Source organism: Acomys russatus, chromosome 16 (genome assembly GCF_903995435.1).
Source record: "Acomys russatus chromosome 16, mAcoRus1.1, whole genome shotgun sequence".
NCBI classification, from domain to species: Eukaryota; Metazoa; Chordata; class Mammalia; order Rodentia; family Muridae; genus Acomys; species Acomys russatus.
This window is the reverse complement of record NC_067152.1, coordinates 658,580-685,045: the sequence shown is the minus strand read 5'-3', so window position 1 is coordinate 685,045 and position 26,466 is coordinate 658,580. Positions and strand designations below refer to the sequence as shown.

Below are 26,466 nucleotides of genomic sequence, written 5' to 3'. Positions count from 1 at the left end.
CTCTGCCCTCCGTGAATTGCCAAACTAGCATGATCTCAAACCCGAGACTCTTGGTCCCTCGGCTCCTCAAAGGCCTGCTGCTCTGGTCCCCTACGTGCCTTGAAAACCTAGAATGATATAAAACACTCGAGATCTGGTACTCGGCATCATCACAGCCTTGCTGCTGCTCCGACGTGTCCTTGCACACATAGCCTGATCTCAAACCCGAGCTCTGGTCCTCGGCCTCCTCAAAGGCCTGCTGCTCTGCCCGCGTGTCATTGCACACCTAGCCTGATCTCAAACCCGAGCTCTGGTCCTCAGCCCTCCCACAGGCCTGCTGCTCTGCCCTCCGTGCCTTGCCACACCTAGCCTGATCTCAAACCCGAGCTCTGGTCCTCAGCCTCCTCACAGCCTGCTGCTCTGCCCTCCGTGCCTTGCACACCTAGCCTGATCTCAAACCCGAGCTCTGGTCCTCAGCCTCCTCACAGGCCTGCTGCTCTGCCCTCCGTGCCTTGCACACCTAGCCTGATCTCAAACCCGAGCTCTGGTCCTCAGCCTCCTCACAGGCCTGCTGCTCTGCCCTCCGTGCCTTGCACACCTAGCCTGATCTCAAACCCGAGCTCTGGTCCTCAGCCTCCTCACAGGCCTGCTGCTCTGCCCTCCGTGCCTTGCACACCTAGCCTGATCTCAAACCCGAGCTCTGGTCCTCAGCCTCCTCACAGGCCTGCTGCTCTGCCCTCCGTGCCTTGCACACCTAGCCTGATCTCAAACCCGAGCTCTGGTCCTCAGCCTCCTCACAGGCCTGCTGCTCTGCCCTCCGTGCCTTGCACACCTAGCCTGATCTCAAACCCGAGCTCTGGTCCTCAGCCTCCTCACAGGCCTGCTGCTCTGCCCTCCGTGCCTTGCACACCTAGCCTGATCTCAAACCCGAGCTCTGGTCCTCGGCTCCTCACAGGCCTGCTGCTCTGTCCTCCGTGCCTTGCACACCTAGCCTGATCTCAAACCCGAGCTCTGGTCCTCAGCCTCCTCACAGGCCTGCTGCTCTGCCTCCGTGTCATGCACACCTAGCCTGATCTCAAACCCGAGCTCTGGTCCTCGGCCTCCTCACAGGCCTGCCTGCTCTCTGCCCTCCGTGTCATTGCACACCTAGCCTGATCTCAAACCCGAGCTCTGGTCCTCAGGCCTCCTCAAGGCCTGCTGCTCTGTCCTCCGTGCCTTGCACACCTAGCCTGATCTCAACCCGAGCTCTGGTCCTCGGCCTCCTCACAGGCCTGCTGCTCTGCCCGCCGTGCCTTGCACACCTAGCCTGATCTCAAACCCGAGCTCTGGTCCTCAGCCTCCTCACAGGCCTGCTGCTCTGCCCTCCGTGCCTTGCACACCTAGCCTGAATCCAAACCCGAGCTCTGGTCCTCGGCCTCCTCAAGGCCTGCTGCTCTGTCCGCCCTGCCTTGCACCACCTAGCCTGATCTCAAAAACCCGAGCTCTGGTCCTCGGCTCCTCAAGGCCTGCTGCTCTGTCCTCCGTGCCTTGCACACCTAGCCTGATCTCAAACCCGAGCTCTGGTCCTCAGCCTCCTCACAGCCTGCTGCTCTGCCCTCCGTGCCTGCACACCTAGCCTGATCTCAAACCCGAGCTCTGGTCCCTCGGCCTCCTCAAGGCCTGCTGCTCTGTCCTCCGTGCCTTGCACACCTAGCCTGATCTCAAACCCGAGCTCTGGTCCTCGGCCTCCTCACAGGCTGCGCTCTGCCCTCCGTGCCTTGCACACCTAGCCTGATCTCAAACCGAGCTCTGGTCCTCAGCCTCATCACAGCCTGCTGCTCTGCCTCCTGCCTTGCACACAGCTAATCTAGCCTTGGAATCTCAAGCCTGAGCTCTTGCTCCTCAGCCTGCTCACAGGCCTGCTGCTCTGCCCTCCGTGCCTTGCACACCTAGCCTGATCTCAAACCCGAGCTCTGGTCCTCAGCCTCTCACCGGCCTGCTGCTCTGCCCTCCGTGCCTTGCACACCTAGCTGATCTCAACCCGAGCTCTGCTCCTCAGCCTTCTACAGGCCTGCTGCTCTGCCTCCATGCCTTGCACACCTAGCCTGATCTCAAACCCGAGCTCTGGTCCTCAGCCTCCTCACAGGCCTGCTGCTCTGCCCTCCGTGCCTTGCACACCTAGCCTGATCTCAAACCCGAGCTCTGGTCCTCAGCCTCCTCACAGGCCTGCTGCTCTGCCCTCCGTGCCTTGCACACTAGCTGATCTCAAACCCGAGCTCTGGTCCTAGGCCTCCTCACAGGCCTGCTGCTCTGCCTCCGGCCTTGCACACCTAGCCTGATCTCAAACCCGAGCTCTGGTCCTCGCGCTCCTCCACCGGCTGTGCTCTGCCCTCCGTGTCTGCACACCTAGCCTGATCTCAAACCCGAGCTCTGGTCCTCAGCCTCCTCACAGGCCTGCTGCTCTGCCCTCCGTGTCCTTGCACACCTAGCCTGATCTCAAACCCGAGCTCTGGTCCTCGGCCTCCTCACAGGCCTGCTGCTCTGTCCCTCCGTGCCTTGCACACCTAGCCTGATCTCAAACCTGAGCTCTGGTCCTCGGCCTCCTCACAGGCCTGCTGCTCTGTCCTCCGTGCCTTGCACACCTAGCCTGATCTCAAACCCGAGCTCTGGTCCTCAGCCTTCTCACAGGCCTGCTGCTCTGCCCTCCGTGCCTTGCACACCTAGCCTGATCTCAAACCCGAGCTCTGGTCCTCGGCCTCCTCACAGGCCTGCTGCTCTGTCCGCCGTGTCCTTGCACACCTAGCCTGATCTCAAACCCGAGCTCTGGTCCTCGGCCTCCTCAAGGCCTGCTGCTCTGTCCTCCGTGCCTTGCACACCTAGCCTGATCTCAAACCCGAGCTCTGGTCCTCAGCCTCCTCACAGGCCTGCTGCTCTGCCCTCCGTGCCTTGCACACCTAGCCTGATCTCAAACCCGAGCTCTGGTCCTCGGCCTCCTCAAGGCCTGCTGCTCTGTCCTCCGTGCCTTGCACACCTAGCCTGATCTCAAACCCGAGCTCTGGTCCTCGGCCTCCTCACAGGCCTGCTGCTCTGTCCCTCCGTGCCTTGCACACCTAGCCTGATCTCAAACCCGAGCTCTGGTCCTCAGCCTCCTCACAGGCCTGCTGCTCTGCCCTCCGTGCCTTGCACACCTAGCCTGATCTCAAACCCGAGCTCTGGTCCTCAGCCTTCTCACAGGCCTGCTGCTCTGCCCTCCATGCCTTGCACACCTAGCCTGATCTCAAACCCGAGCTCTGGTCCTCAGCCTCCTCACAGGCCTGCTGCTCTGCCCTCCGTGCCTTGCACACCTAGCCTGATCTCAAACCCGAGCTCTGGTCCTCAGCCTCCTCACAGGCCTGCTGCTCTGCCCTCCGTGCCTTGCACACCTAGCCTGATCTCAAACCCGAGCTCTGGTCCTCAGCCTCCTCACAGGCCTGCTGCTCTGCCCTCCGTGCCTTGCACACCTAGCCTGAAATCAAACCCGAGCTCTGGTCCTCAGCCTCCTCACAGGCCTGCTGCTCTGCCCCTCCGTGCCTTGCACACCTAGCCTGATCTCAAACCCGAGCTCTGGTCTTCAGCCTCCTCACAGGCCTGCTGCTATGCCCGCAGTGTCATGCACACCTAGCCTGATCTCAAACCCGAGCTCTGGTCCTCGGCCTCCTCACAGGCCTGCTGCTCTGTCCTCCGTGCCTTGCACACCTAGCCTGATCTCAAACCCGAGCTCTGGTCCTCAGCCTCCTCACAGGCCTGCTGCTCTGTCCCTCCGTGCCTTGCACACCTAGCCTGATCTCAAACCCGAGCTCTGGTCCTCAGCCTCCTCACAGGCCTGCTGCTCTGCCCTCCGTGCCTTGCACACCTAGCCTGATCTCAAACCCGAGCTCTGGTCCTCGGCCTCCTCACAGGCCTGCTGCTCTGTCCTCCGTGCCTTGCACACCTAGCCTGATCTCAAACCCGAGCTCTGGTCCTCGGCCTCCTCACAGGCCTGCTGCTCTGTCCTCCGTGCCTTGCACACCTAGCCTGATCTCAAACCCGAGCTCTGGTCCTCGGCCTCCTCACAGGCCTGCTGCTCTGCCGCCGTGTCATGCACACCTAGCCTGATCTCAAACCCGAGCTCTGGTCCTCAGCCTTCTCACAGGCCTGCTGCTCTGCCCTCCGTGCCTTGCACACCTAGCCTGATCTCAAACCGAGCTCTGGTCCTCAGGCCTCCTCACAGGCCTGCTGCTCTGTCCTCCGTGCCTTGCACACCTAGCCTGATCTCAAACCCGAGCTCTGGTCCTCAGCCTTCTCACAGGCCTGCTGCTCTGCCCTCCGTGCCTTGCACACCTAGCCTGATCTCAAACCTGAGCTCTGGTCCTCGGCCTCCTCACAGGCCTGCTGCTCTGCCCTCCGTGCCTTGCACACCTAGCCTGATCTCAAACCCGAGCTCTGGTCCTCGGCCTCCTCACAGGCCTCAAGCTGCTGCTCTGCCCGCCGTGTCTGCACACCTAGCCTGATCTCAAACCCGAGCTCTGGTCCTCGGCCTCCTCACAGGCCTGCTGCTCTGCCCGCCGTGTCATGCACACCTAGCCTGATCTCAAACCCGAGCTCTGGTCCTCGGCCTCCTCAAGGCCTGCTGCTCTGTCCTCCGTGCCTTGCACACCTAGCCTGATCTCAAACCCGAGCTCTGGTCCTCGGCCTCCTCACAGGCCTGCTGCTCTGTCCTCCGTGCCTTGCACACCTAGCCTGATCTCAAACCCGAGCTCTGGTCCTCAGCCTTCTCACAGGCCTGCTGCTCTGCCCTCCGTGCCTTGCACACCTAGCCTGATCTCAAACCCGAGCTCTGGTCCTCAGCCTCCTCACAGGCCTGCTGCTCTGTCCTCCGTGCCTTGCACACCTAGCCTGATCTCAAACCCGAGCTCTGGTCCTCAGCCTTCTCACAGGCCTGCTGCTCTGCCGTCCATGCCTTGCACACCTAGCCTGATCTCAAACCCGAGCTCTGGTCCTCAGCCTCCTCAAGGCCTGCTGCTCTGCCCTCCGTGCCTTGCACACCTAGCCTGATCTCAAACCCGAGCTCTGGTCCTCAGCCTCCTCACAGGCCTGCTGCTCTGTCCTCCGTGCCTTGCACACCTAGCCTGATCTCAAACCCGAGCTCTGGTCCTCAGCCTCCTCACAGGCCTGCTGCTCTGCCCTCCGTGCCTTGCACACCTAGCCTGATCTCAAACCCGAGCTCTGGTCCTCGGCCTCCTCACAGGCCTGCTGCTCTGTCCTCCGTGCCTTGCACACCTAGCCTGATCTCAAACCCGAGCTCTGGTCCTCAGCCTCCTCACAGGCCTGCTGCTCTGCCCTCCGTGCCTTGCACACCTAGCCTGATCTCAAACCCGAGCTCTGGTCCTCGGCCTCCTCACAGGCCTGCTGCTCTGTCCTCCGTGCCTTGCACACCTAGCCTGATCTCCAACCCGAGCTCTGGTCCTCGGCCTCCTCACAGGCCTGCTGCTCTGTCCTCCGTGCCTTGCACACCTAGCCTGATCTCAAACCCGAGCTCTGGTCCTCGGCCTCCTCACAGGCCTGCTGCTCTGCCCGCCGTGTCATGCACACCTAGCCTGATCTCAAACCCGAGCTCTGGTCCTCAGCCTTCTCACAGGCCTGCTGCTCTGCCCTCCGTGCCTTGCACACCTAGCCTGATCTCAAAACCTGAGCTCTGGTCCTCGGCCTCCTCACAGGCCTGCTGCTCTGTCCTCCGTGCCTTGCACACCTAGCCTGATCTCAAACCCGAGCTCTGGTCCTCAGCCTTCTCACAGGCCTGCTGCTCTGCCCTCCGTGCCTTGCACACCTAGCCTGATCTCAAACCTGAGCTCTGGTCCTCGGCCTCCTCACAGGCCTGCTGCTCTGCCCTCCGTGCCTTGCACACCTAGCCTGATCTCAAACCCGAGCTCTGGTCCTCGGCCTCCTCACAGGCCTGCTGCTCTGCCCGCCGTGTCATGCACACCTAGCCTGATCTCAAACCGAGCTCTGGTCCTCGGCCTCCTCACAGGCCTGCTGCTCTGCCCGCCGTGTCATGCACACCTAGCCTGATCTCAAACCCGAGCTCTGGTCCTCGGCCTCCTCACAGGCCTGCTGCTCTGTCCTCCGTGCCTTGCACACCTAGCCTGATCTCAAACCCGAGCTCTGGTCCTCGCCTCCTCAAGGCCTGCTGCTCTGTCCTCCGTGCCTTGCACACCTAGCCTGATCTCAAACCCGAGCTCTGGTCCTCAGCCTTCTCACAGGCCTGCTGCTCTGCCCTCCGTGCCTTGCACACCTAGCCTGATCTCAAACCCGAGCTCTGGTCCTCAGCCTCCTCACAGGCCTGCTGCTCTGCCCTCCGTGCCTTGCACACCTAGCCTGATCTCAAACCCGAGCTCTGGTCCTCAGCCTTCTCACAGGCCTGCTGCTCTGCCGTCCATGCCTTGCACACCTAGCCTGATCTCAAACCCGAGCTCTGGTCCTCAGCCTCCTCACAGGCCTGCTGCTCTGCCCTCCGTGCCTTGCACACCTAGCCTGATCTCAAACCCGAGCTCTGGTCCTCAGCCTCCTCACAGGCCTGCTGCTCTGTCCTCCGTGCCTTGCACACCTAGCCTGATCTCAAACCCGAGCTCTGGTCCTCAGCCTCCTCACAGGCCTGCTGCTCTGCCCTCCGTGCCTTGCACACCAGCTGATCTCAACCGAGCTCTGTCCTCGGCCTCCACAGGCTGCTGCTCTGTCCTCCGTGCCTTAAGCCTGATCTCAAACCCGAGCTCTGGTCCTCGGCCTCCTCACAGGCCTGCTGCTCTGTCCTCCGTGCCTTGCACACCTAGCCTGATCTCAAACCCGAGCTCTGGTCCTCGGCCTCCTCACAGGCCTGCTGCTCTGTCCCTCCGTGCATGCACACTAGCCTGATCTCAAACCCGAGCTCTGGTCCTCGGCCTCCTCACAGGCCTGCTGCTCTGCCCTCCGTGTCATGCACACTAGCCTGATCTCAAACCCGAGCTCTGGTCCTCGCCTCTCACAGGCCTGCTGCTCTGCCCTCCGTGCCTTGCACACCTAGCCTGATCTCAAACCCGAGCTCTGGTCCTCAGCCTTCTCACAGGCCTGCTGCTCTGCCCTCCGTGCCTTGCACACCTAGCTGATCTCAAACCCGAGCTCTGGTCCTCAGCCTCCTCACAGGCCTGCTGCTCTGCCCTCCGTGCCTTGCCACACCTAGCCTGATCTCAAACCCGAGCTCTGGTCCTCAGCCTTCTCACAGGCCTGCTGCTCTGCCCTCCATGCCTTGCACACCTAGCCTGATCTCAAACCCGAGCTCTGGTCCTCAGCCTCCTCACAGGCCTGCTGCTCTGCCCTCCGTGCCTTGCACACTAGCCTGATCTCAAACCCGAGCTCTGGTCCTCAGCCTCCTCACAGGCCTGCTGCTCTGCCCTCCGTGCCTTGCACACCTAGCCTGATCTCAAACCCGAGCTCTGGTCCTCAGCCTCCTCACAGGCCTGCTGCTCTGCCCTCCGTGCCTTGCACACCTAGCCTGATCTCAAACCCGAGCTCTGGTCCTCAGCCTCCTCACAGGCCTGCTGCTCTGCCCTCCGTGCCTTGCACACCTAGCCTGATCTCAAACCCGAGCTCTGGTCTTCAGCCTCCTCACAGGCCTGCTGCTCTGCCCGCCGTGTCATGCACACCTAGCCTGATCTCAACCCGAGCTCTGGTCCTCGGCCTCCTCACAGGCCTGCTGCTCTGTCCTCCGTGCCTTGCACACCTAGCCTGATCTCAAACCCGAGCTCTGGTCCTCAGCCTCCTCACAGGCCTGCTGCTCTGTCCTCCGTGCCTTGCACACCTAGCCTGATCTCAAACCCGAGCTCTGGTCCTCAGCCTCCTCACAGGCCTGCTGCTCTGCCCTCCGTGCCTTGCACACCTAGCCTGATCTCAAACCCGAGCTCTGGTCCTCGGCCTCCTCACAGGCCTGCTGCTCTGTCCTCCGTGCCTTGCACACCTAGCCTGATCTCAAACCCGAGCTCTGGTCCTCGGCCTCCTCACAGGCCTGCTGCTCTGTCCTCCGTGCCTTGCACACCTAGCCTGATCTCAAACCCGAGCTCTGGTCCTCGGCCTCCTCACAGGCCTGCTGCTCTGCCCGCCGTGTCATGCACACCTAGCCTGATCTCAAACCCGAGCTCTGGTCCTCAGCCTTCTCACAGGCCTGCTGCTCTGCCCTCCGTGCCTTGCACACCTAGCCTGATCTCAAACCCGAGCTCTGGTCCTCGGCCTCCTCACAGGCCTGCTGCTCTGTCCTCCGTGCCTTGCACACCTAGCTGATCTCAAACCCGAGCTCTGGTCCTCAGCCTTCTCACAGGCCTGCTGCTCTGCCCCTCCGTGCCTTGCACACCTAGCCTGATCTCAAACCTGAGCTCTGGTCCTCGGCCTCCTCACAGGCCTGCTGCTCTGCCCTCCGTGCCTGCACACCTAGCCTGATCTCAAACCCGAGCTTCTGGTCCTCGGCCTCCTCACAGGCCTGCTGCTCTGCCCGCCGTGTCATGCACACCTAGCCTGATCTCAAACCCGAGCTCTGGTCCTCGGCCTCCTCACAGGCCTGCTGCTCTGCCCGCCGTGTCATGCACACCTAGCCTGATCTCAAACCGAGCTCTGGTCCTCGGCCTCCTCAAGGCCTGCTGCTCTGTCCTCCGTGCCTTGCACACCTAGCCTGATCTCAAACCCGAGCTCTGGTCCTCGGCCTCCTCAAGGCCTGCTGCTCTGTCCTCCGTGCCTTGCACACCTAGCCTGATCTCAAACCCGAGCTCTGGTCCTCAGCCTTCACACAGGCCTGCTGCTCTGCCCTCCGTGCCTTGCACACCTAGCCTGATCTCAAACCCGAGCTCTGGTCCTCAGCCTCCTCACAGGCCTGCTGCTCTGTCCTCCGTGCCTTGCACACCTAGCCTGATCTCAAACCCGAGCTCTGGTCCTCAGCCTTCTCACAGGCCTGCTGCTCTGCCGTCCATGCCTTGCACACCTAGCCTGATCTCAAACCCGAGCTCTGGTCCTCAGCCTCCTCACAGGCCTGCTGCTCTGCCCTCCGTGCCTTGCACACCTAGCCTGATCTCAAACCCGAGCTCTGGTCCTCGGCCTCCTCACAGGCCTGCTGCTCTGTCCTCCGTGCCTTGCACCACCTAGCCTGATCTCAAACCCGAGCTCTGGTCCTCAGCCTCCTCACAGGCCTGCTGCTCTGCCCTCCGTGCCTTGCACACCTAGCCTGATCTCAAACCCGAGCTCTGGTCCTTGGCCTCCTCACAGGCCTGCTGCTCTGTCCTCCGTGCCTTGCACACCTAGCCTGATCTCAAACCCGAGCTCTGGTCCTCGGCCTCCTCACAGGCCTGCTGCTCTGTCCTCCGTGCCTTGCACACCTAGCCTGATCTCAAACCCGAGCTCTGGTCCTCGGCCTCCTCACAGGCCTGCTGCTCTGCCCGCCGTGTCATGCACACCCTAGCCTGATCTCAAACCCGAGCTCTGGTCCTCAGCCTTCTCACAGGCCTGCTGCTCTGCCCTCCGTGCCTTGCACACCTAGCCTGATCTCAAACCCGAGCTCTGGTCCTCGGCCTCCTCACAGGCCTGCTGCTCTGTCCTCCGTGCCTTGCACACCTAGCCTGATCTCAAACCCGAGCTCTGGTCCTCAGCCTTCTCACAGGCCTGCTGCTCTGCCCTCCGTGCCTTGCACACCTAGCCTGATCTCAAACCTGAGCTCTGGTCCTCGGCCTCCTCACAGGCCTGCTGCTCTGCCCTCCGTGCCTTGCACACCTAGCCTGATCTCAAACCCGAGCTCTGGTCCTCGGCCTCCTCACAGGCCTGCTGCTCTGCCCGCCGTGTCATGCACACCTAGCCTGATCTCAAACCTGAGCTCTGGTCCTCGGCCTCCTCACAGGCCTGCTGCTCTGCCCGCCGTGTCATGCACACCTAGCCTGATCTCAAACCCGAGCTCTGGTCCTCGGCCTCCTCAAGGCCTGCTGCTCTGTCCTCCGTGCCTTGCACACCTAGCCTGATCTCAAACCCGAGCTCTGGTCCTCAGCCTTCTCACAGGCCTGCTGCTCTGCCCTCCGTGCCTTGCACACCTAGCCTGATCTCAAACCCGAGCTCTGGTCCTCAGCCTCCTCACAGGCCTGCTGCTCTGTCCTCCGTGCCTTGCACACCTAGCCTGATCTCAAACCCGAGCTCTGGTCCTCAGCCTCCTCACAGGCCTGCTGCTCTGCCCTCCGTGCCTTGCACACCTAGCCTGATCTCAAACCCGAGCTCTGGTCCTCGGCCTCCTCACAGGCCTGCTGCTCTGTCCTCCGTGCCTTGCACACCTAGCCTGATCTCAAACCCGAGCTCTGGTCCTCAGCCTTCTCACAGGCCTGCTGCTCTGCCCTCCGTGTCATGCACACCTAGCCTGATCTCAAACCCGAGCTCTGGTCCTCAGCCTTCTCACAGGCCTGCTGCTTTGCCCTCCGTGCCTTGCACACCTAGCCTGATCTCAAACCCGAGCTCTGGTCCTCGGCCTCCTCACAGGCCTGCTGCTCTGTCCTCCGTGCCTTGCACACCTAGCCTGATCTCAAACCCGAGCTCTGGTCCTCAGCCTTCTCACAGGCCTGCTGCTCTGCCCTCCGTGCCTTGCACACCTAGCCTGATCTCAAACCCGAGCTCTGGTCCTCGGCCTCCTCACAGGCCTGCTGCTCTGCCCTCCGTGCCTTGCACACCTAGCCTGATCTCAAACCCGAGCTCTGGTCCTCGGCCTCCTCACAGGCCTGCTGCTCTGCCCGCCGTGTCATGCACACCTAGCCTGATCTCAAACCCGAGCTCTGGTCCTCGGCCTCCTCACAGGCCTGCTGCTCTGCCCTCCGTGCCTTGCACACCTAGCCTGATCTCAAACCCGAGCTCTGGTCCTCGGCCTCCTCACAGGCCTGCTGCTCTGCCCTCCGTGCCTTGCACACCTAGCCTGATCTCAAACCTGAGCTCTGGTCCTCGGCCTCCTCACAGGCCTGCTGCTCTGCCCTCCGTGCCTTGCACACCTTACATCATGCAAACCGTCCAGGTTATCGGCTTACTCCTCTCTCCCCTCTTTGCAATCCTTAAATGGCTTCCCACGTTTGAGACGCCCATGGGTTGGTTGCTCACAAAGAGCCTTATTCAGTCCCTCTTGACCTTCAAGCAACACCCAGTTAGACCTGACCTACCAAAGGAGCCTTTCCCCCTGGGCAGAGAGACATAAGCCTGTCTCCTCTTTTTGCCCTCGTTATTTGCATCTGGAATTCCACCTTCTTGTGTCCTCACCCTATCGCAAAGGGACATCTAGTCTCCTGATAGAGCAGGAACAGGTCTTACCTCTCCCAGTTTAGGGGCAAATAAAGGTATTCTCTTACAGAAAATAAATGAGAGTAAAGCATACTATCGTACAAAAGAACTCTGTGCTGTCAGATCATTTGTATATAAAATATAAAACAGGAACTCCGTAGTGTCTGGCCAGTGGTTTTCCTCTGGGTCAGGAGACTAGAAGGGGGTAGAACAGGGCTCCTGGGGTGTCGGAAATGCTTATTTCTTGGCCTGGAAGTTGGGTGTCTGTAGTCTGAGCGCATGGCCCTTCCTGGCCCTGATTTCTAGAGAGATGAAGGCCTGGGGTGAAATCCAGAAGCTTGGCTGATGTCTTACAGGGTCCAACTTCCCAACAGTAACCAGGCTCTTGTCCTCCACAGGCAACCATTAAATGCGACCTTGGTGATCACTTTTGAAATCACGTTTCGTTCCAAAAATCTTACTATTCTGGAACTCCCTGATGAAGTGAGTAACAGCCCTTCACTAACACTTAAGGCGATGCTAGGCAACAGAACACACTTGGATTAAGAGTTTGTGGAAATAAGTCACCTACGCTGCACCTCTCTCCTCGCCCACCCCCACTGCAGCCCCCCCCCCCCCCCCAGCCCCCTCCACTCCATCATCCTAGAAATCTGTGGTTTGGGCTTTGCTGCTGTCTTTGAGGATGAGCATTTTCTGCTGTGTAGTTTTAGAAGCTCTCGTCCAGTTGCATGAATAGCCTCTGGGGTCAATCCTGTGGCCTAACCATGGTTAGCAATAATAAGACATGGTGTGCAGTCAGGCGCAAAAGGAGAAGCCTGAGGCAAAGAGACATTTGAGACATCTAACGATAGTTTATGCCCTACACACCCATGGATAGAAAGTATCGGCTTTGCTCTGAAACGATTTAGGAAATGAGGGGATTCTCAGTGTAGAGTGTTTACCCAGCATACATGAGGCTTTAGGTTCAGTCCCTGGCACCAGCACACACACACACACACACACACACACACACACAGAAAATGAGCTATAAGGTCCCTTGACTATAAAATACAAAAGCAATTAATTCATAGTGTCAGGCCAGTGGTTATCCTTGGGGGTCAAGAGACTGGAGGGGAGCAGGATGGAGCTTCTGGGGTGGTGGGAATGTTCATTGCTTGGTCTGGAGGCTAAATGTGTTCAGTCTGTACACCCTCAAGCTGTGGCTGTGTGCACTTCTCTGAATGTGTATTATCAGCCAAGCTTTTTATGTAATTAGCAGTCAGGGCCGAAGCAGTGATCTTTATGAACACCTCAGCCTCCCCCCTCAGGTTCCTGCTTCCCTGGCCCCGCCCTGTGGAGAGCTAAGCATTCTTGTCCTATACCTGTGATATGAGAACCTGGGAGTCAGGTGGTCTAGAAGTTCAGCCTAGAAGCCAGGGTCAGGGACATCAGCCAGACAGCATTCTCCTCATTTGTAGGTATATAGGGTTCATCACATCTCCTGGACCACACTCTGGGGTTTATAAGCAATAGCAGCAGGTATAAAATGGCTGGTATTGACCTGGCAGGGCCTTAAGAGCCTTCAGTAAGAAGCCCTGCTGGCCTGGACATCCCATCCCTTGGGAGCCGAAAGCAGGATGATCTCAAAGTCTAGTAGGGGTGGGGCAGGAGGTGGGGGTGGAGGGAGCAGCCAGAGGTGGCTGCTTAAGCCTGTAATCCCAACACTTGGTGGGGAGTCTGAGGCCAGCTGGGGCTATATAGTAAGCTGCAGGCCAGCCAGAGCTGCATAGCAAGACTCTGACTTTAGAAAGCAGTTGAGGCAGAGCATGAGGAAACATCCTTTTATAAGTTTGGCTGAGTAGCACCATAACGGAAACAGAAATACTCCTCACACAGTTCTGTCATGGTAGAGAGCACTCCCGGCCCACCACGTGCCCAGCTCTGTGCTGTAAACTTTGGGGACATCACATCATCCAGAGCAGCCCAGTGATGCAGGCACCAGTGTGATCCCCATGTACAGATGTGTAGACTGAGGTAGCCTGGCTCATGAGGGGAAGAAAGCTGCCCTATACTCCTTCTGTGGTTAGCCAGGGAGAGCAAAAGACCAGCAGGGTGGGGCTCAGGGTGACTGACTCAGTGTTTCTTGGGCCTGCTTTGGTTAGTAAGTTCTCAGAAAGCAGAACCAAGTATGATATGCCCCGCCTCATCCCCTGGTTCCCAGCCTGGAGCCAAGCCCTGTACCTATACATGGCCACAGATCAAATTCAATCTTCCTAACAGGTTATAGTGCCTCTCGGAGAGAAGAATGCCTCTTTCCAAGTGACTTCTCAAAATGTTGGACAAGTGACTGCTTATCTGCATGGAAATCATTCCAACCAGACCTGGTAGGCTGGCATCCACCCCAACCCATGTGGCCTCATATAACGGGAAGAGTGGCCATGCACAGATGTGCATGAGGGCTTCCTCCAAAACCTTCACAGAATGCATCCCGACCCCTTATCCATTTCTAGTCCCAGGATTCGGTTCCTAGTGATACACAGCAGACTCGTTAGCATCATAAACCAGGTGATTGGCTGGATCTACTTCATGGCCTGGTCCGTCTCCTTCTACCCACAGGTGATCCAGAACTGGAGGCGGAAAAGGTAACCTGCCCAGCTTATAGCTGTCCCTGCAGGCCCTTGTGGGGCTGCAGGAAGACACCTCTCTGTCTGCCGGTAGGGTTAGGTTTCCCATGCTAGGAATTTGGTTCCTTGCCCAGCTCAGCCCTTCCCTATGAGAACAGTAACATGGAGCTTCTCGGCTAAGCCAAAAATAGGCTGGGTAAGGGAAAGTCTGTTCTGAAGCTCCTTGGCCCTGAAAGGCCGGGCATCATGTCCTGCAACTCCCAGCCCCAGAGACTACAAGCTTCTGCTTACTGAAAGTAGGCCTGGGGCCAAGGACATAGCTCTCCTGTCTTCACGCTGCCCCGTGGGTCTCAGGTCTCATAGGGGCAAGCAGTGAGCCAGGGAAATGGGTGCTGTCTCTCCCCTAGAGACCTCCGGGAGAAGCCTCTGGGGCATGGGACGGGAGGAGGGGATGGCTTTCAAGGGAGCCAGTGGAACGGCATCAGCTGTGGTAGTGGGGAGACCTGTAAGGATGATGCTGAGGCCTCCTTCCCCATGTGCTAGGACCTATGCTCCTCCCATGCCATGGGTCCCCTGCCTCACCCTGCCCTACTATGTTCCCCTCTGCCTCTCTGCAGTGTCGTTGGTCTCAGCTTTGACTTCTTAGCCCTGAACTTGACAGGCTTCGTGGCCTACAGCGTTTTCAACGTCGGCCTTTTGTGGGTGCCCTACATCCAGGTACGGCATTGCTCACTCCCTATAGCCCACCCAATCCCCTGGGTGACTGTGCTTCTCTTCACCTCTCAGCTTCTCCTCACCGCCCTCCCCCCCCCCCCCCCCACCAACAGGAGCAGTTTCTCCTCAAATACCCCAACGGCGTGAACCCTGTTGACAGTAATGACGTCTTCTTCAGCTTACACGCGGTCGCCCTCACTCTGATTGTCATCCTGCAATGCTGCCTGTATGAGGTAAGCAGTGAAGCCTGGTGACCTGTCCTGCCATTGGTGCCCTAACCCAACCCCGGCCCAGATTTACCCACATATCTTGAAGGGATGGTAACATGATGCACCCACAGGCCCCCAACCCTCGGCCCCCCTCCCCACCAACCTTCATGGCTGAATGGGTGTGGGGTGGACTTTCCTCTCCTGTTCCTGGCTTAACTGAGGGAATATGTAAGGATGATGGTGTGTGTGGGCCAAGGGTGAGTGAGGTTCCTCGGTAAAGGGGAAGCAAGGTCATTCATTCACCATGCAGTGAGGGGAACTGTGAGCAGATGGCGATGGCCAGGGTTAGAGGGGTACCAACAGGCAGATGCGGAGGAACCTGAATTCAGCTCTGTCACGGAAAAGCTATCTGAGGTCTCAGTGTAGAATGAGGGCACCTTTAAGAAGTCCCAAAGTTTCATAGCAGCACCCCCTGGTGTGACAGTTTTACCATCACCTTTCCATAATGTGCCGCCACCTAACATCACACAAAGCCAGTGGGGGCTGTGTGACTCTCACTGAGCTTGTTTTTCTTACACCTTTGCTGTGACACTCAGCTGTAGGGGCCTCACTTGGGGGCCATGTCTAGAGAAGAGCTGGGAGGGTGGGGGACAGATTCTAAGATTCCCATGTTTTGTCCACATCATGGAATGAGCCGACAGCAGGGCTAGGTGAGGTATTGGGCCTCCAGCATCGGGGTTTATACCCCTACACTGTTTGCTCCCTCCAAATGAGCTCTGAGGTGTCAGATCTGAGAAGGTGGAACTTGGTCACCAGGGGGTGAAGGAGCTACATGGATGGAACAGGAGGGCTTGATTTTAAAGGATGGAAACAGGGCTTGGGGTTCCATACCTCATCCCAGCCCAGGTTTGACTAACTCAGAACCCGGAAGAACCCAATACTCCCTGGACTCGGTCTCCCTCGTGCAGACACAGCCCCAGTGCTCCCGGCCCCTGCATTACACATGTTACCCCAAGGCCAGGCAGCTTCTGCCTCCAGTCCTGCCCTCCCACCCATCCTGCCCCCTGCCCAGTCCACTCCTTTCTGAAACCCTGAAGCAACCCTTCGGGTCCACATCTACAAACTCTACCCGTCTCATCCTCAGCGAGGCAACCAGCACGTGTCATGGCCCTCCATTGGCTTCCTGGTACTCGCATGGCTCTTTGTCTTAGTCACCATGATTGTAGCGGCAGTCGGTGTCACCACATGGCTGCAGTTCCTCTTCTGCTTCTCCTACATCAAGCTCGTCATCACGCTGATCAAGTATTTCCCACAGGTATTCCAGAGCCTTCCTGCATGTCCATAGGGCTGGTAGTGTGAGAGGTAACAAGTACTAAGCCCAGGCCCTGCTCCTACGGGGTGGCTTTTACCAAGCTAAGGAGACCCCGGGGTGGGTGGGAAATGGGCGGGGGGTGGGGGTGTAAGGGTGGGGGTGGGAAGGGAAAGAGCCTGTAGCAGAAGCTGCTGAGCCCAGGGTGGCAGAAAGCCAGTAGGTACCACTGTCTGCTCTTTCCTGGAGCCAGACTCAGTCTTTCCTGATAACCCTGGATTTCTCTCTCATGCCTGACTGCCACAATAGCCATCCCTAAGGACTAGTGGCAGAGGACTCAGAAAAGACCAGACAGAGGAGGGAGCTGACCACTGTGGTCTTCTTTGCAGAGATGCTCTCCCAGGAGGTCCCTCAGCACACTCCCCTGCCCAGGCCTTATAGTTCAATCCAAGTCATGAGGCTTAGACTCATACAAAGCCCTCCTTGACAAGCATGATGGCCCTAGGCTAGAGTCCAGTCACGACATCCACACTTTGGTGCTGATAGTCTTATATTCCTCGGGCTAGAGATACAACACTCACTGCGGGCAGGCAGGGGTAGACCCTGAGGGAGAGCAGCACTGAATTCTGTAGACAGTGGAGAGTGCTGGTTCAGGCCTGGCAGCCTGCAGGAAACCTAGCTGCTGAGCAATGTTAAAAATTTAGAAACTGCCCAGGCGTGCTGGTACACGCCTTTAATCCCTGCACGTGGGAGGCAGAGGCAAGAGGACCTCTGTGAGTTCGAGGCCAGCATGGTCTACAAAGAGAGTCCAGGACAGCCAAGGCTACACAGAGAAACCCTGTCTAGAAAAACCAAAAGAAATCAAAGAAAAGAAAAAATGAAAAGGTAGAAACTGGGTAGCTAGGACCAGGTCCCGGGATATTTGCATAGAGGGCCAGGCTCTGGAGGCCCCCACATGTGGTAAGGCTTAAGTCTGGGAACCCGGTGCAGGAGCATCCATGGGAGACATTTGGAATTACTTGGAACTAGAGAGAGACCAGCAAGTGTGGGTTAGAATGAGAAAGAGGACAGGAGACCAGAAAACCACCAAGAAGGCCAAGCCTTTCCTCCTGCAAGGTAGGAAGGGAGCTGGGGCCAGCCAGAGATGTTCCTAGGGCGCTGTGGGTTTGGAGGAAGAATTTGAGGCTGGAGCCAACAAGAAGAGGGGGATGCCCAGGAGGCCAGGAAGGCGGGCAGGTCAGAGGTAACAGATGGGTCACTTTACAGCAGGGAAACCTAAAGGACTCGGTAGCTTTTCCCTAGTAGCCCCCAGCTCCAGCACTAGAGCTGGATCCCACCTCCCAGAGTCAGGCACATTCCTAAGTACTGTGGAGTCCAGACTGATATCAGGGCCAGGAACTGTAAAGACTCAAATCCCGGTGAGGCGCCATGGTGCACACTGTAAGCCTAGTACTTGGGGGTCCCTGGGAAGCTGAGGCATAAGGTCTGTGAGTTCAAGCCCAGCTGGGCCTACATAGGGAGACAGTGGTCTAAAAAAATAAATAAAACAGAACCAGAGAGGGCTGCATCTACTCTTAAGAGGTTGAAAAACAAGGTACCATTCCCCCAGCGACGGAGAAGGGGAGGGGAGGGGAGGACGGGACGGTCCACTTGCCTTGCGTGCACACTGTTTCCCTGGCTACGGTTTCTCAAAGCCCAGAGGTCATTGTGTTCTTTGGAGCCCAGAGCTTAGTACATGCGTGGGAAGAAGTCACAATGCAAGTGTGGCTCTGTTCGGCCTCCCATAGCCTCCGTCTATCCGTCCCCAGGCCTACATGAACTTTTACTACAAAAGCACGGAGGGCTGGAGCATTGGCGGTGTGCTCCTGGACTTCACAGGGGGCAGCTTTAGTCTCCTCCAGATGTTTCTCCAGTCTTACAATAATGGTGAGTCCACCAAAAGCCGGAGAGGGAGGGGCTTCCTGGGAACCCCTCGGTTGTGCAGTTTCCTGGGCAAATGTCGGGAGGGGGCTCACACCCACCCACCTTAGGAGCTACCAGCCTAAAACCAGATTCTGCCCCCTCTTGCTATTAACAGACCAGTGGACCCTGATCTTCGGAGACCCAACCAAGTTCGGACTTGGCATCTTCACCATCTTCTTTGATGTTGTCTTCTTCATCCAGCACTTCTGTTTGTACAGAAAGAAACCGGGGTACGACCAGCTGAGCTAGAACCCAGAGACCCAGTATAAACAGCCATGGCCTGGGCCCTGGCGGGAAAGGTTGTGTCCAGCCAAGGCCGGAGAAGCAGCTGGTGTACAGGGCTGGAACAGTATGCCAACAGAGAAGCACTCTTCTTCAAGGGCCAAGTGCCTCAAACTCAGCCTGCCTGCCTGCCTTTATCCAGGCCCCTCCTGAGCCACAGAGGACTCCCTCTCTGGGACAGACACCTGACTCCGCTCCAACTGAAAGCCAGACTTGAGCTGGCCTCTCCCAACCTAGTATTCCATGCCCCTGCTGCAAGGCACCCAGCCCTCCTGCATCTTGATATGCCATCTCTCTTTTCTTTAAGGCTTCAGGCAGCACACACAGGTCCCGACAGCCATCCCAGCCAGAACTGGGCACCAAGTTTGCAGCCGATGGCCTTGCCCCAAACCACCAGTGTTTCTGGGAGCAGCTTGAAGGGCTGACCTTGCAGCTGGGAGAGCCAAACGTGCTTTGTTCTGCCGCAGTGTTCCCAGGGACCAAGCAGCCAGTTGCTGTGGCCAGTGGACTTGCAGGTGCTGATGCTGGTGATGAGGGGAGTGGACTGGGGTTAGGCTTTCGGGTCCTTTCTCTAGAAGCCACATTTCCATACAACTCTGCTGCAGTAAATGCAGAACATGTGGCCCAGGCCAGTGCCTGGCAAAGTGTACTTCTGATCCCCGAGATGCCTGCCAGATCCGCGGACCCATACCCTCTACGCTCTGGGATCTTTACACACAAAGACAGATACCACAGTACCTCTTTTTTTTTTTTTTTTTTTTAATCCCCAAAGGATGTTTTGAAATGGCTTGTCTTCTTTTGCCCTCTTTCCTACCTCCACTTTCTGAGAGCCAGATGGAGCCCCATCTGAGCACTGCTCCCAACCCTACACCTATGGAGCCAGGCGCTCAGTGCCAGCCTGTGCCTTAGAGGCCGATCCTCAATCAGGCAGTGAGAATAGCTCCCCTAGATGGGAGGTCAGGCCTCCTTCCCCCAGCCCCTAACCAAGACTCCAGTTTCTCAGCTGTGGGAACCTGAGAAGAAGACCTCACCTCCTGTATTGCTTTTGGTCCCACCCTGATCCCAAACCTCCTTCCTTCTCATCTCAAGTTGTCCTTCCTGTGCCAGCTGGGGAAGGGACCAGGGTGTGCCTTGAGCTTATCAATCCGCTCTTCCTGTTTTCTATATGACTAATATTGAAGGGCCCTTGTATTTCTTTCTTTCGTGTTTCTTGTTTTGTTTCATCTTGGTGGAGTATGTCCTTAATTAAAAGTTGGCTTGTTTCCTATTTGTTCACTCGGAACACTGACTAGATGCTGAAGGCAGGATGTTGGCCTTCAGAACCAAGTCCTTGGGGCTTGGAGGACAGTGTTTACCTATATGAAGAAATACATCTCGAGTACATTGACTTGAGATGGCTGCATGTTGGCCCACACTGGCTCAGGAAAGACCTCCCAGGTTCAGGATGCCTACCCAACGAGAGCCAGGTAGGTTTACCTCACAGGGCCTTACCTGACAGTACCAAGGTGCCATTAGCATAGCTAGGCTGTGGGTGTGAGGTGGGGTTAGAAGGTTCAGGGTGGGGCATGAAACGGGTGATGGAGACCTTCTCTGCAGACTGAAACACCTCTAATTCACGATTACAGCCTGGTCAAGCCCATAGCTCACCAAGTGATTTTTTTTTTTTTTTTTTTTAATAAAATGTTATTGAGCTAGACACGGTAATGCACCTGTAATGTCAGATATGCAGTAGGCTAAGGCAGGAAGGTCACAAGTTCAAGGCCAACTTGAACAACTCAGCAAGACTGTCTCAAAAAGGGTAAGCTAGAGCCAGGTGTGGTAGCACACACCTTCAATCCCAGCATTCAGGAGGCAGAGGCAGGCAGATCTGTGTGAGTTCGAGGCCAGCCTCGTCTACAGAGTAAGTTCAGGACAGCCAAGGCTACACAGAGAAAGGGGAGCTAGGGATGTGGCTCGCTGGCAGAATGCTTGCCTAGAGTGCAGGCTTAAGGCTCTGGGTTCAAAAGTACCAGAAAAAAAAGAAAGGCAGTGGTATTGGGTGCTGCCCTTTAAAACCAGATTTTAAATTCTGGACTTTTTCTGTAGGAGAGGGCGCTATGACTAAAAGCAGGACTCAGAGCATATTAGATGCATGCTGTATCACTGACCCACACCTCCAGCTTTCTGGGCTTCCCTTTACTTTTCTGACTTGGCAATGACAGGCAAGCCCCTGAGTGGCATCTGCCTAGACTTCCTAGCTCGCCATCTAGCCAGTTCTCAGCCCCTGTAAACATCTGGGTTTTTCTCGTCAACCTGAGTGCCCATGAGGCAACTCTGAAGTGGGAGCTGAAGCTAGGCTACACAAGAGGCACGTGGAAGAGAAAGTACACACCAGACTTCCCAGAGCTGCACTGAAGGTGCTTCCAGACAGCTCCACAAACATGGCTTCAGCAAAGGCACAGTGTGTTTCCCAGTGAGGCCTCAGAGGAGGCGGGCTTTACCCCAGAACAGCAGGAAATGGGCTAGCCATCCTTAAACCAAACCACCCTCCAAGACACCTGCCCAAATCTCAGCAGAAACCCCTCGGGAATTCCAGCATCCTTTATTATTGGGCACAAGTGTCGAACATGGGATAACATCATACTGCCCCATTTCCATAGTAACCAACCGTGAATTAGTAAGCTAAATTCAAAAGGAGAATTGGCTTTTCCAACGAGTAAGATTAAAAAACACTGTGTATCAAAGTTGTGTTAAAAAATACAAAAGGCAAACTCACAGGTGTAGAGAAGAAGGGCAGTCCTGAGAGCTGGCCTGAACGTCAGTCTCGAAACTTTAAATATAAACTGTTTAAGCAGGCAGATGCTGGGGAAGCCAGAACCCACCAGGGGGAAAAAAGTGGTGGGAGCCCGCCTCTTATATCCCAGTGGCCTTCATACTGTCTCTGGCATATGTTGTGGGTCCAGCCCCAGGCTGGGCACCGTGGTGGGAAAAACACAGGGAGAGGCACTGAGGCGGTGACACAGAGCAGGGCCAAGCCCTTCAACCAGTGCAAATTGGGGGAAATGGCCCTACCTGGTATTTCCAAGCTTGGGCAGCTCTCAAGAGGTGTTTCCAGCCTGCCCAGGCCGTGCTGTGGCGTAGCGGCAGGTCTCGGGTGGAAGGTCATGGGGGGCTGGTTACTACTCCAGGCCTTACTTCCAATCCTCAGTACCCAACCAAAAGAGCTGCTCCAATGGCCTCAGACTGGGGGTTGAGGAGAAGGAAGGAAGGTTGTCTTGGACCTTTGGGATCAGCTGTTACCCCCTCAGAGCTGGGGCCCAGCACACAGCACAAGCCAGAAGGAGATACAGACAGAGCGTGGATGTGTTGTCACTGTACAAAAAGGTTGGTGAATACGAGTCAAGACTGGCTGACTGCTAGGACAGCATGGACTGCTGTACAGCCTTCTGCAGCGACTGCCGAGTCACCAGCAGGCGCACTACCTCCTCCGAACGTTTGGTGAGCCGCTTCCGAGCCTGGTCATGAGTGACCATAGTCATGTCCCAGCCGTTCACCTGGCCCAAGGAGAAAACACAGGCCACCTCAGCTTTCAACCTCTAGAATCTGGAGACAGGGTTTTGAGGGGCCCAGGATACCCAAGCAGGCCCTCCAAGTTAACATCCCCTAAAGTTGAGATGCCCAGCATTCTAGCAGAGACACAAAGGACAGCCAGCTTCCTTAGGGGCAATATCAGCATGGCTTCCAAAACTCCTCTCTGTGAAGCTAGGTCAGCCTTCAACCCCAAGTGCCCCTCTCACCCAAACCCTGTTTTCCTCCTTTGGGACAACTGTACCTGCATGATCTTGTCTCCAATCTGCAGCCCAGCAATTTCAGCAGGACCTCCCTCAGACACTCGTGTGACATAAATGCCCTGGAAAGATGCAATACAGGTAAAGCCTTGTGGTCACCAGATTGGCCCTTTACCCACAGAGCCCAGCAAGACATACTCTCAGAAACTCCTCTGTCCCTGTCCCCACCTTTCCCACCGACACATCCTGGTGCCATGACAGCCAGGGGACAAGGTAGTTAGCTGCCCCTGGGGTGGGGGGGGGGGGGGGGGAGTCTGTTCTTTCCATGAAGGCCCAGGAAGAAAAAAGCTGCCACCTCAGGCTTCTGTGCCCCAAGGGCAGGTCTGGGACCACAGTCCCCCTCACCTTGTCTGTTTTATCTTCCGAGAAGGGATTCTGAGAAGGGTCCTGGTCGATCCCACCTCCAATACTGAAGCCCAGGATTAAGTTCTCACCTTGACGCAACTTATGAATTTCAACTCTTTGCTGGTAAAAAGAAAAGGCAAATTGAGGGTAATGGGTGGGTGGGTTGAGAAAGATCTAATCTCTGTGCCCAGCAGCAATGTCAGGCTGCTAGGCCAGCTTAGAACTATGCCAAGATATTGGGGCTCAGGGTCCTCTGTAGAAATCTAGCTGGTCACCTATCAGGGAGGTTGGTGGTTGAGTCTCCAAACACACACAGCCCTTTGCCTGCAACTTTTCCCACCCATTTCCCATCCTTGAACAATATGTATTCTGGCCCTGTCCTGGTCCAAGAGGCAGAGGGTACTGTGGCTACTATAGAAATGACATTCATCTTTTTTTTTTTTTTTTTTTTTTTTTTTGGTGGTGGGGGGAGGCAACCAGAACAGGAAAGATCAAGCCCTGAAAAAATGCAGGCACTTGCTGAGGCAGCTCAGATTGCTGAGCAAGCCCTCCCAGAGACCGGGCAAGCCAGGAGGTGCACAGGATAAGTATAGAACAGACCTGCACGTAAGAGAAGAAAAGGGCTTCCCAGCCAAGAGTGGTGTGTACAGCACAGGGCCCAGGGCCAGGAGGTGAGATGGGCCTGAAGGATGAGACAGTGAGGTGTAGGCCTAGTCATATACTCTCCCCAATCCTCAGGACCTGTGTGAGGGGTGTATGCAGTGTAAGAGACAGTATTCCAGGCGCTCTCAAGCATGCTCTGGGGTTGAGGTCTCCAACTGTGCAGGCTCCTCTGAGAGCCTTCAGAGCATCCTCCAGCCGCCAAGGGTTACCTCCAAAGTCGAGAATTCTATTTTATTTAAATGCTTTGTTCAGATTACATCTTGATTATTGTCCCCTCACTTGCATCTTCCCTTTCCCCCCCCCCCTCCCTCTTTCAACCTTTCCTCTCCCCTAGGCCTGTGACAGAAGGGGACCTCCTCCTTTACCATATGATCATGCCCTATCAGGTCTCATGTAGGTAGTTGGCTTCCCCTTCCTCTGAGTGCTACCAGGGCTCCCCACCAAGGGGAAGTGGTCAAATAGGGGGCAACAAAGTTCATGTCGGAGTCAGTCCCCACTCTCCACACAACTGTGGAGAATATACTGTCCATTGGCTAGATCTGAATAGGGGGACTAGTTTACTGCATGCATTGTCCTTGGTTGACGCAGTAGTTTGTGTATGCTCCTGGGTCCAGATCCACCAGCCTTGATGGTCTTATTATAGGGTCAAAGTCGAGAATTCTAACACAAAGAAGTAGGGGTAACCTTCTGGCCTTTGAAAGGCTTCAACAAAGGAAGAATCACTTGTACCCTTGTAGCCTTGAAAAATGATAGTGTCACCATCTGACCTAAACCTTGAACCTACTGGAACTCAAAAAGGAGATGCATGGTGGTACATGCTTGTAACCCCAGCACCTGGGGAGGCAGAGGCAGGTGGATCTCTGTGAGTTCCCGGCCAGCCTGGTCTACAAAGTGAGTCCAGTACAGCCAAAAGCTACACAGAGAAACCCTGTCTCTAAAAAAAAAAACCAGGGGGATTGGGGGGAAGGAGGTAGGAGTAGGGTAAGGCATTGATAGCTGAATGGCCACTAAAGTTGTCAGTAGGTAGGGTACTGAGTTTCTCATTGATGGGATATGGAGGCCTGAGGACATGAACTACTTCGTGACAAAGTGGCACAGAATAGCCCTTCATATGTCTAGATCAGCATTTCTCAACCTGTGGGTCCCAACCCTGGAGGAGGAAAAAGGTTGAATGAACCTTTCACAGGGGTCACCTGAGACCATCTAAAAACAGATATTTACATTATGACTCATAACAGTAGTAAAACTATAATATGAAGTAGCAACAAAAGTCATTTTATGGTTGGAGGTCACCGCAACATCAACCGTATTAAAGGGCCGCAGCATTTGGAAGGCTGAGAACCAGTCTAGATGAAGGTAGGCATCACTAAGTTGGGGACCCTGAGAGTGCAGCATCAGGAGTTGGGGTGTCAAGAGGCATCTGCATAGGTTTCCAGGAAGCAGATCTGAGGAGCTAGAGTTCAGGAGAGGTTGTAACAGAATCCGGATGTTAACTCTACTTGAGAGGGCAAGACTGGGCGGAAGCATCTCCACCCCATGTGCAATCCAAGACTGAGAAAGAGGGCAGAGCTGCCTGCTTAATCGCACCTAGGATTGGAGGACTGTGTCTTACGGCTTTAAGGAAGACGGAGCATGCCAAGAAGGAAAAGGAAGGAGAAACCTGATGCCTAAAGTCTATTCACCTGAGGCTTCCTGCCCAAAAGTGTGAGCTCCCCCACACCACTCCCCAACACAGCTCCTTGCATGCCCACCAGCAAGGTCCAAAAAGAGACAAAGCCCTGTCACTGACTTGAGGGAGAAGTCTGGCAGTAAAGTGGGTCTCCCGAGGTCCTCACTTTTACACCCTCTTCCCCCCCCCCCCCCAGATAGGGTCAAGCCTGGACTTCCGTCTGGAGAAGTTAGGGAGGAATCCTAGAAAAAAACCACGCTGGTAAAAGTGGAGTGAAAGCCAGGAAGCTTTCCACTGGCCCGGCGATATTTTCTTCTAGCCCAGACCCAAGCTGAGGCTCTAAGCTCACCCTCACATGCCACCTTTATCAGTGGCTTCGTTGCCCCCACCTTCTTGACTTTGGGAGCTCTCCAGCACACCCGTCTAACATGGCCCATCCCTTCCGCTCCAGAGTTAGGACTGTGGAGCCAAGAGAGCATGTTGAATCACACCTTTGACTCCAATTCTTGGAAGGCTATGGCAAAGTACTGTCAGGAGTTCAAGGCCAGTTGAGAGTAAGGCCCTGTCTGGGGAGAGATCTGGGTCCTTCCAGAAAGCTTCCGGGGACTAAGCGTACCCACCCACCTCTGTCTCAGCAGGCTCCATCAGACCGTGACCTTGGTGTTTAGACCTAACCCCCTCCCCCCTCCCGCTGCACCTGATACACAAGACAAACCCAGAAGGCAACCCTGAAAAAAGTCTAGAACGTTAAGTGCCATGCACTGGACACGCACTTTGCACCAAGGACTGAGTATTCTGAAAAGTTCAGAAGGCCAAACCTTAGCTCTCCAGGGGTCGTCCCCAGAGCGAGGCCGGATGAGAAGGGGGGGGAAGGGGCTGCTAGGACAAACTCTGGCCAGCCCCACCCCCTAAATCTCCTACGGCTAGGAGGCGGCGGCGGCGGCTCTAAATCGGCTGGAGCAGAGGAAACGCTTCCTCATTCCAGAGGCTGCGACTCACCGACAACGGCGCCCGCCCCCCACGGCCGCCCAGCTGGGGACACGGAGGCCTAGGGCTGGGGAGTTTTCTAACACTCCCACGGGCCGGCCTTTCTCCTACGCCCTCCAGGTCCGCGCCTACTAAGAGATATCCACCCGGCGGCGGCAGTGCACAGGATCTGGCCTCTGCCCAAGTTCCCAGGAGGCGCTAAGGTCCCAGGCACCTCTCCTGGCCAGGGAAGGCAGGCTGCAAGTACTGCTAAGCAGAAACGGCGGCTGCAGCTCTGCCCACCGGAATGCACGCAGGAGCCCTGGTTCCCATACTTTCTCAGCCTGTCTAGATGTCAGTTTGCCGCTCTGCGAAATGGGCGTGAGCCAACAGGAGGAACCCACGCGAGCGCACTCACCACTACGGCGGTGACAGGCTGGCCCGGGATGTAGGACATTTCGACCCGAATCTGACAAGCCGACGGCGCCCGGTGAGACCCGCAGCGAGAATGCCCGCGGCCGCACCCTCCCTGGTTAACAAAGGGCACTCCTGCTCGGCCCGCCCCCTCATGAATATTTAAGAAGCCTCCAGCCAATCAGCAGCTGGAGCGCTGCTGGGCATTCCGGAGTCC

The 26,466-nt window shown here is 56.6% G+C and overlaps 2 protein-coding genes across 4 annotated transcripts in view; one reads left to right on the top strand and one right to left on the bottom strand.

The window, feature by feature from the left end:
- The window catches only part of Ctns (cystinosin, lysosomal cystine transporter), a 36,147-nt gene extending 17,159 nt beyond the window's left edge, over positions 1 to 18,988 (top strand). For all 3 annotated transcript variants that reach the window (XM_051157916.1, XM_051157915.1, XM_051157913.1), the window contains exons 4-12: positions 11,685 to 11,769; positions 13,546 to 13,649; positions 13,776 to 13,907; positions 14,507 to 14,606; positions 14,717 to 14,836; positions 15,957 to 16,127; positions 17,930 to 18,047; positions 18,199 to 18,313; positions 18,673 to 18,988. In XM_051157916.1, the coding sequence (XP_051013873.1) occupies positions 11,685 to 11,769; positions 13,546 to 13,649; positions 13,776 to 13,907; positions 14,507 to 14,606; positions 14,717 to 14,836; positions 15,957 to 16,127; positions 17,930 to 18,047; positions 18,199 to 18,313; positions 18,673 to 18,790 (1,063 nt within the window). In that variant the 3' untranslated portion in view covers positions 18,791 to 18,988. The remainder of the gene's footprint in view (positions 1 to 11,684; positions 11,770 to 13,545; positions 13,650 to 13,775; positions 13,908 to 14,506; positions 14,607 to 14,716; positions 14,837 to 15,956; positions 16,128 to 17,929; positions 18,048 to 18,198; positions 18,314 to 18,672) is intronic.
- A 2,520-nt stretch (positions 18,989 to 21,508) lies between these two features.
- On the bottom strand, positions 21,509 to 26,417 carry Tax1bp3 (Tax1 binding protein 3). The gene is made up of 4 exons (XM_051157911.1): positions 26,254 to 26,417; positions 22,538 to 22,657; positions 22,177 to 22,254; positions 21,509 to 21,898 (listed from the first exon to the last, which is right to left on the bottom strand). The coding sequence occupies exons 1-4, from the start codon at positions 26,290 to 26,292 to the stop codon at positions 21,761 to 21,763; spliced, it is 375 nt and encodes a 124-aa protein (XP_051013868.1). The 5' UTR covers positions 26,293 to 26,417; the 3' UTR covers positions 21,509 to 21,760.
- Between the last annotated feature and the right edge of the window lie 49 nt (positions 26,418 to 26,466).

What these genes read in the sequence shown, in the direction of transcription:
- Tax1bp3 (XM_051157911.1), bottom strand. Translation starts at nt 26,292, where the DNA reads ATGTCCTACATCCCGGGCCAGCCTGTCACCGCCGTAGTG. An exon ending in AGCCTGTCACCGCCGTAGTG is followed by an intron (nt 22,658 to 26,253) that starts GTGAGTGCGCTC and finishes TCTTTTTACCAG; the next exon opens with CAAAGAGTTGAAATTCATAA. An exon ending in TTGGAGACAAGATCATGCAG is followed by an intron (nt 21,899 to 22,176) that starts GTACAGTTGTCC and finishes TCCTTGGGCCAG; the next exon opens with GTGAACGGCTGGGACATGAC.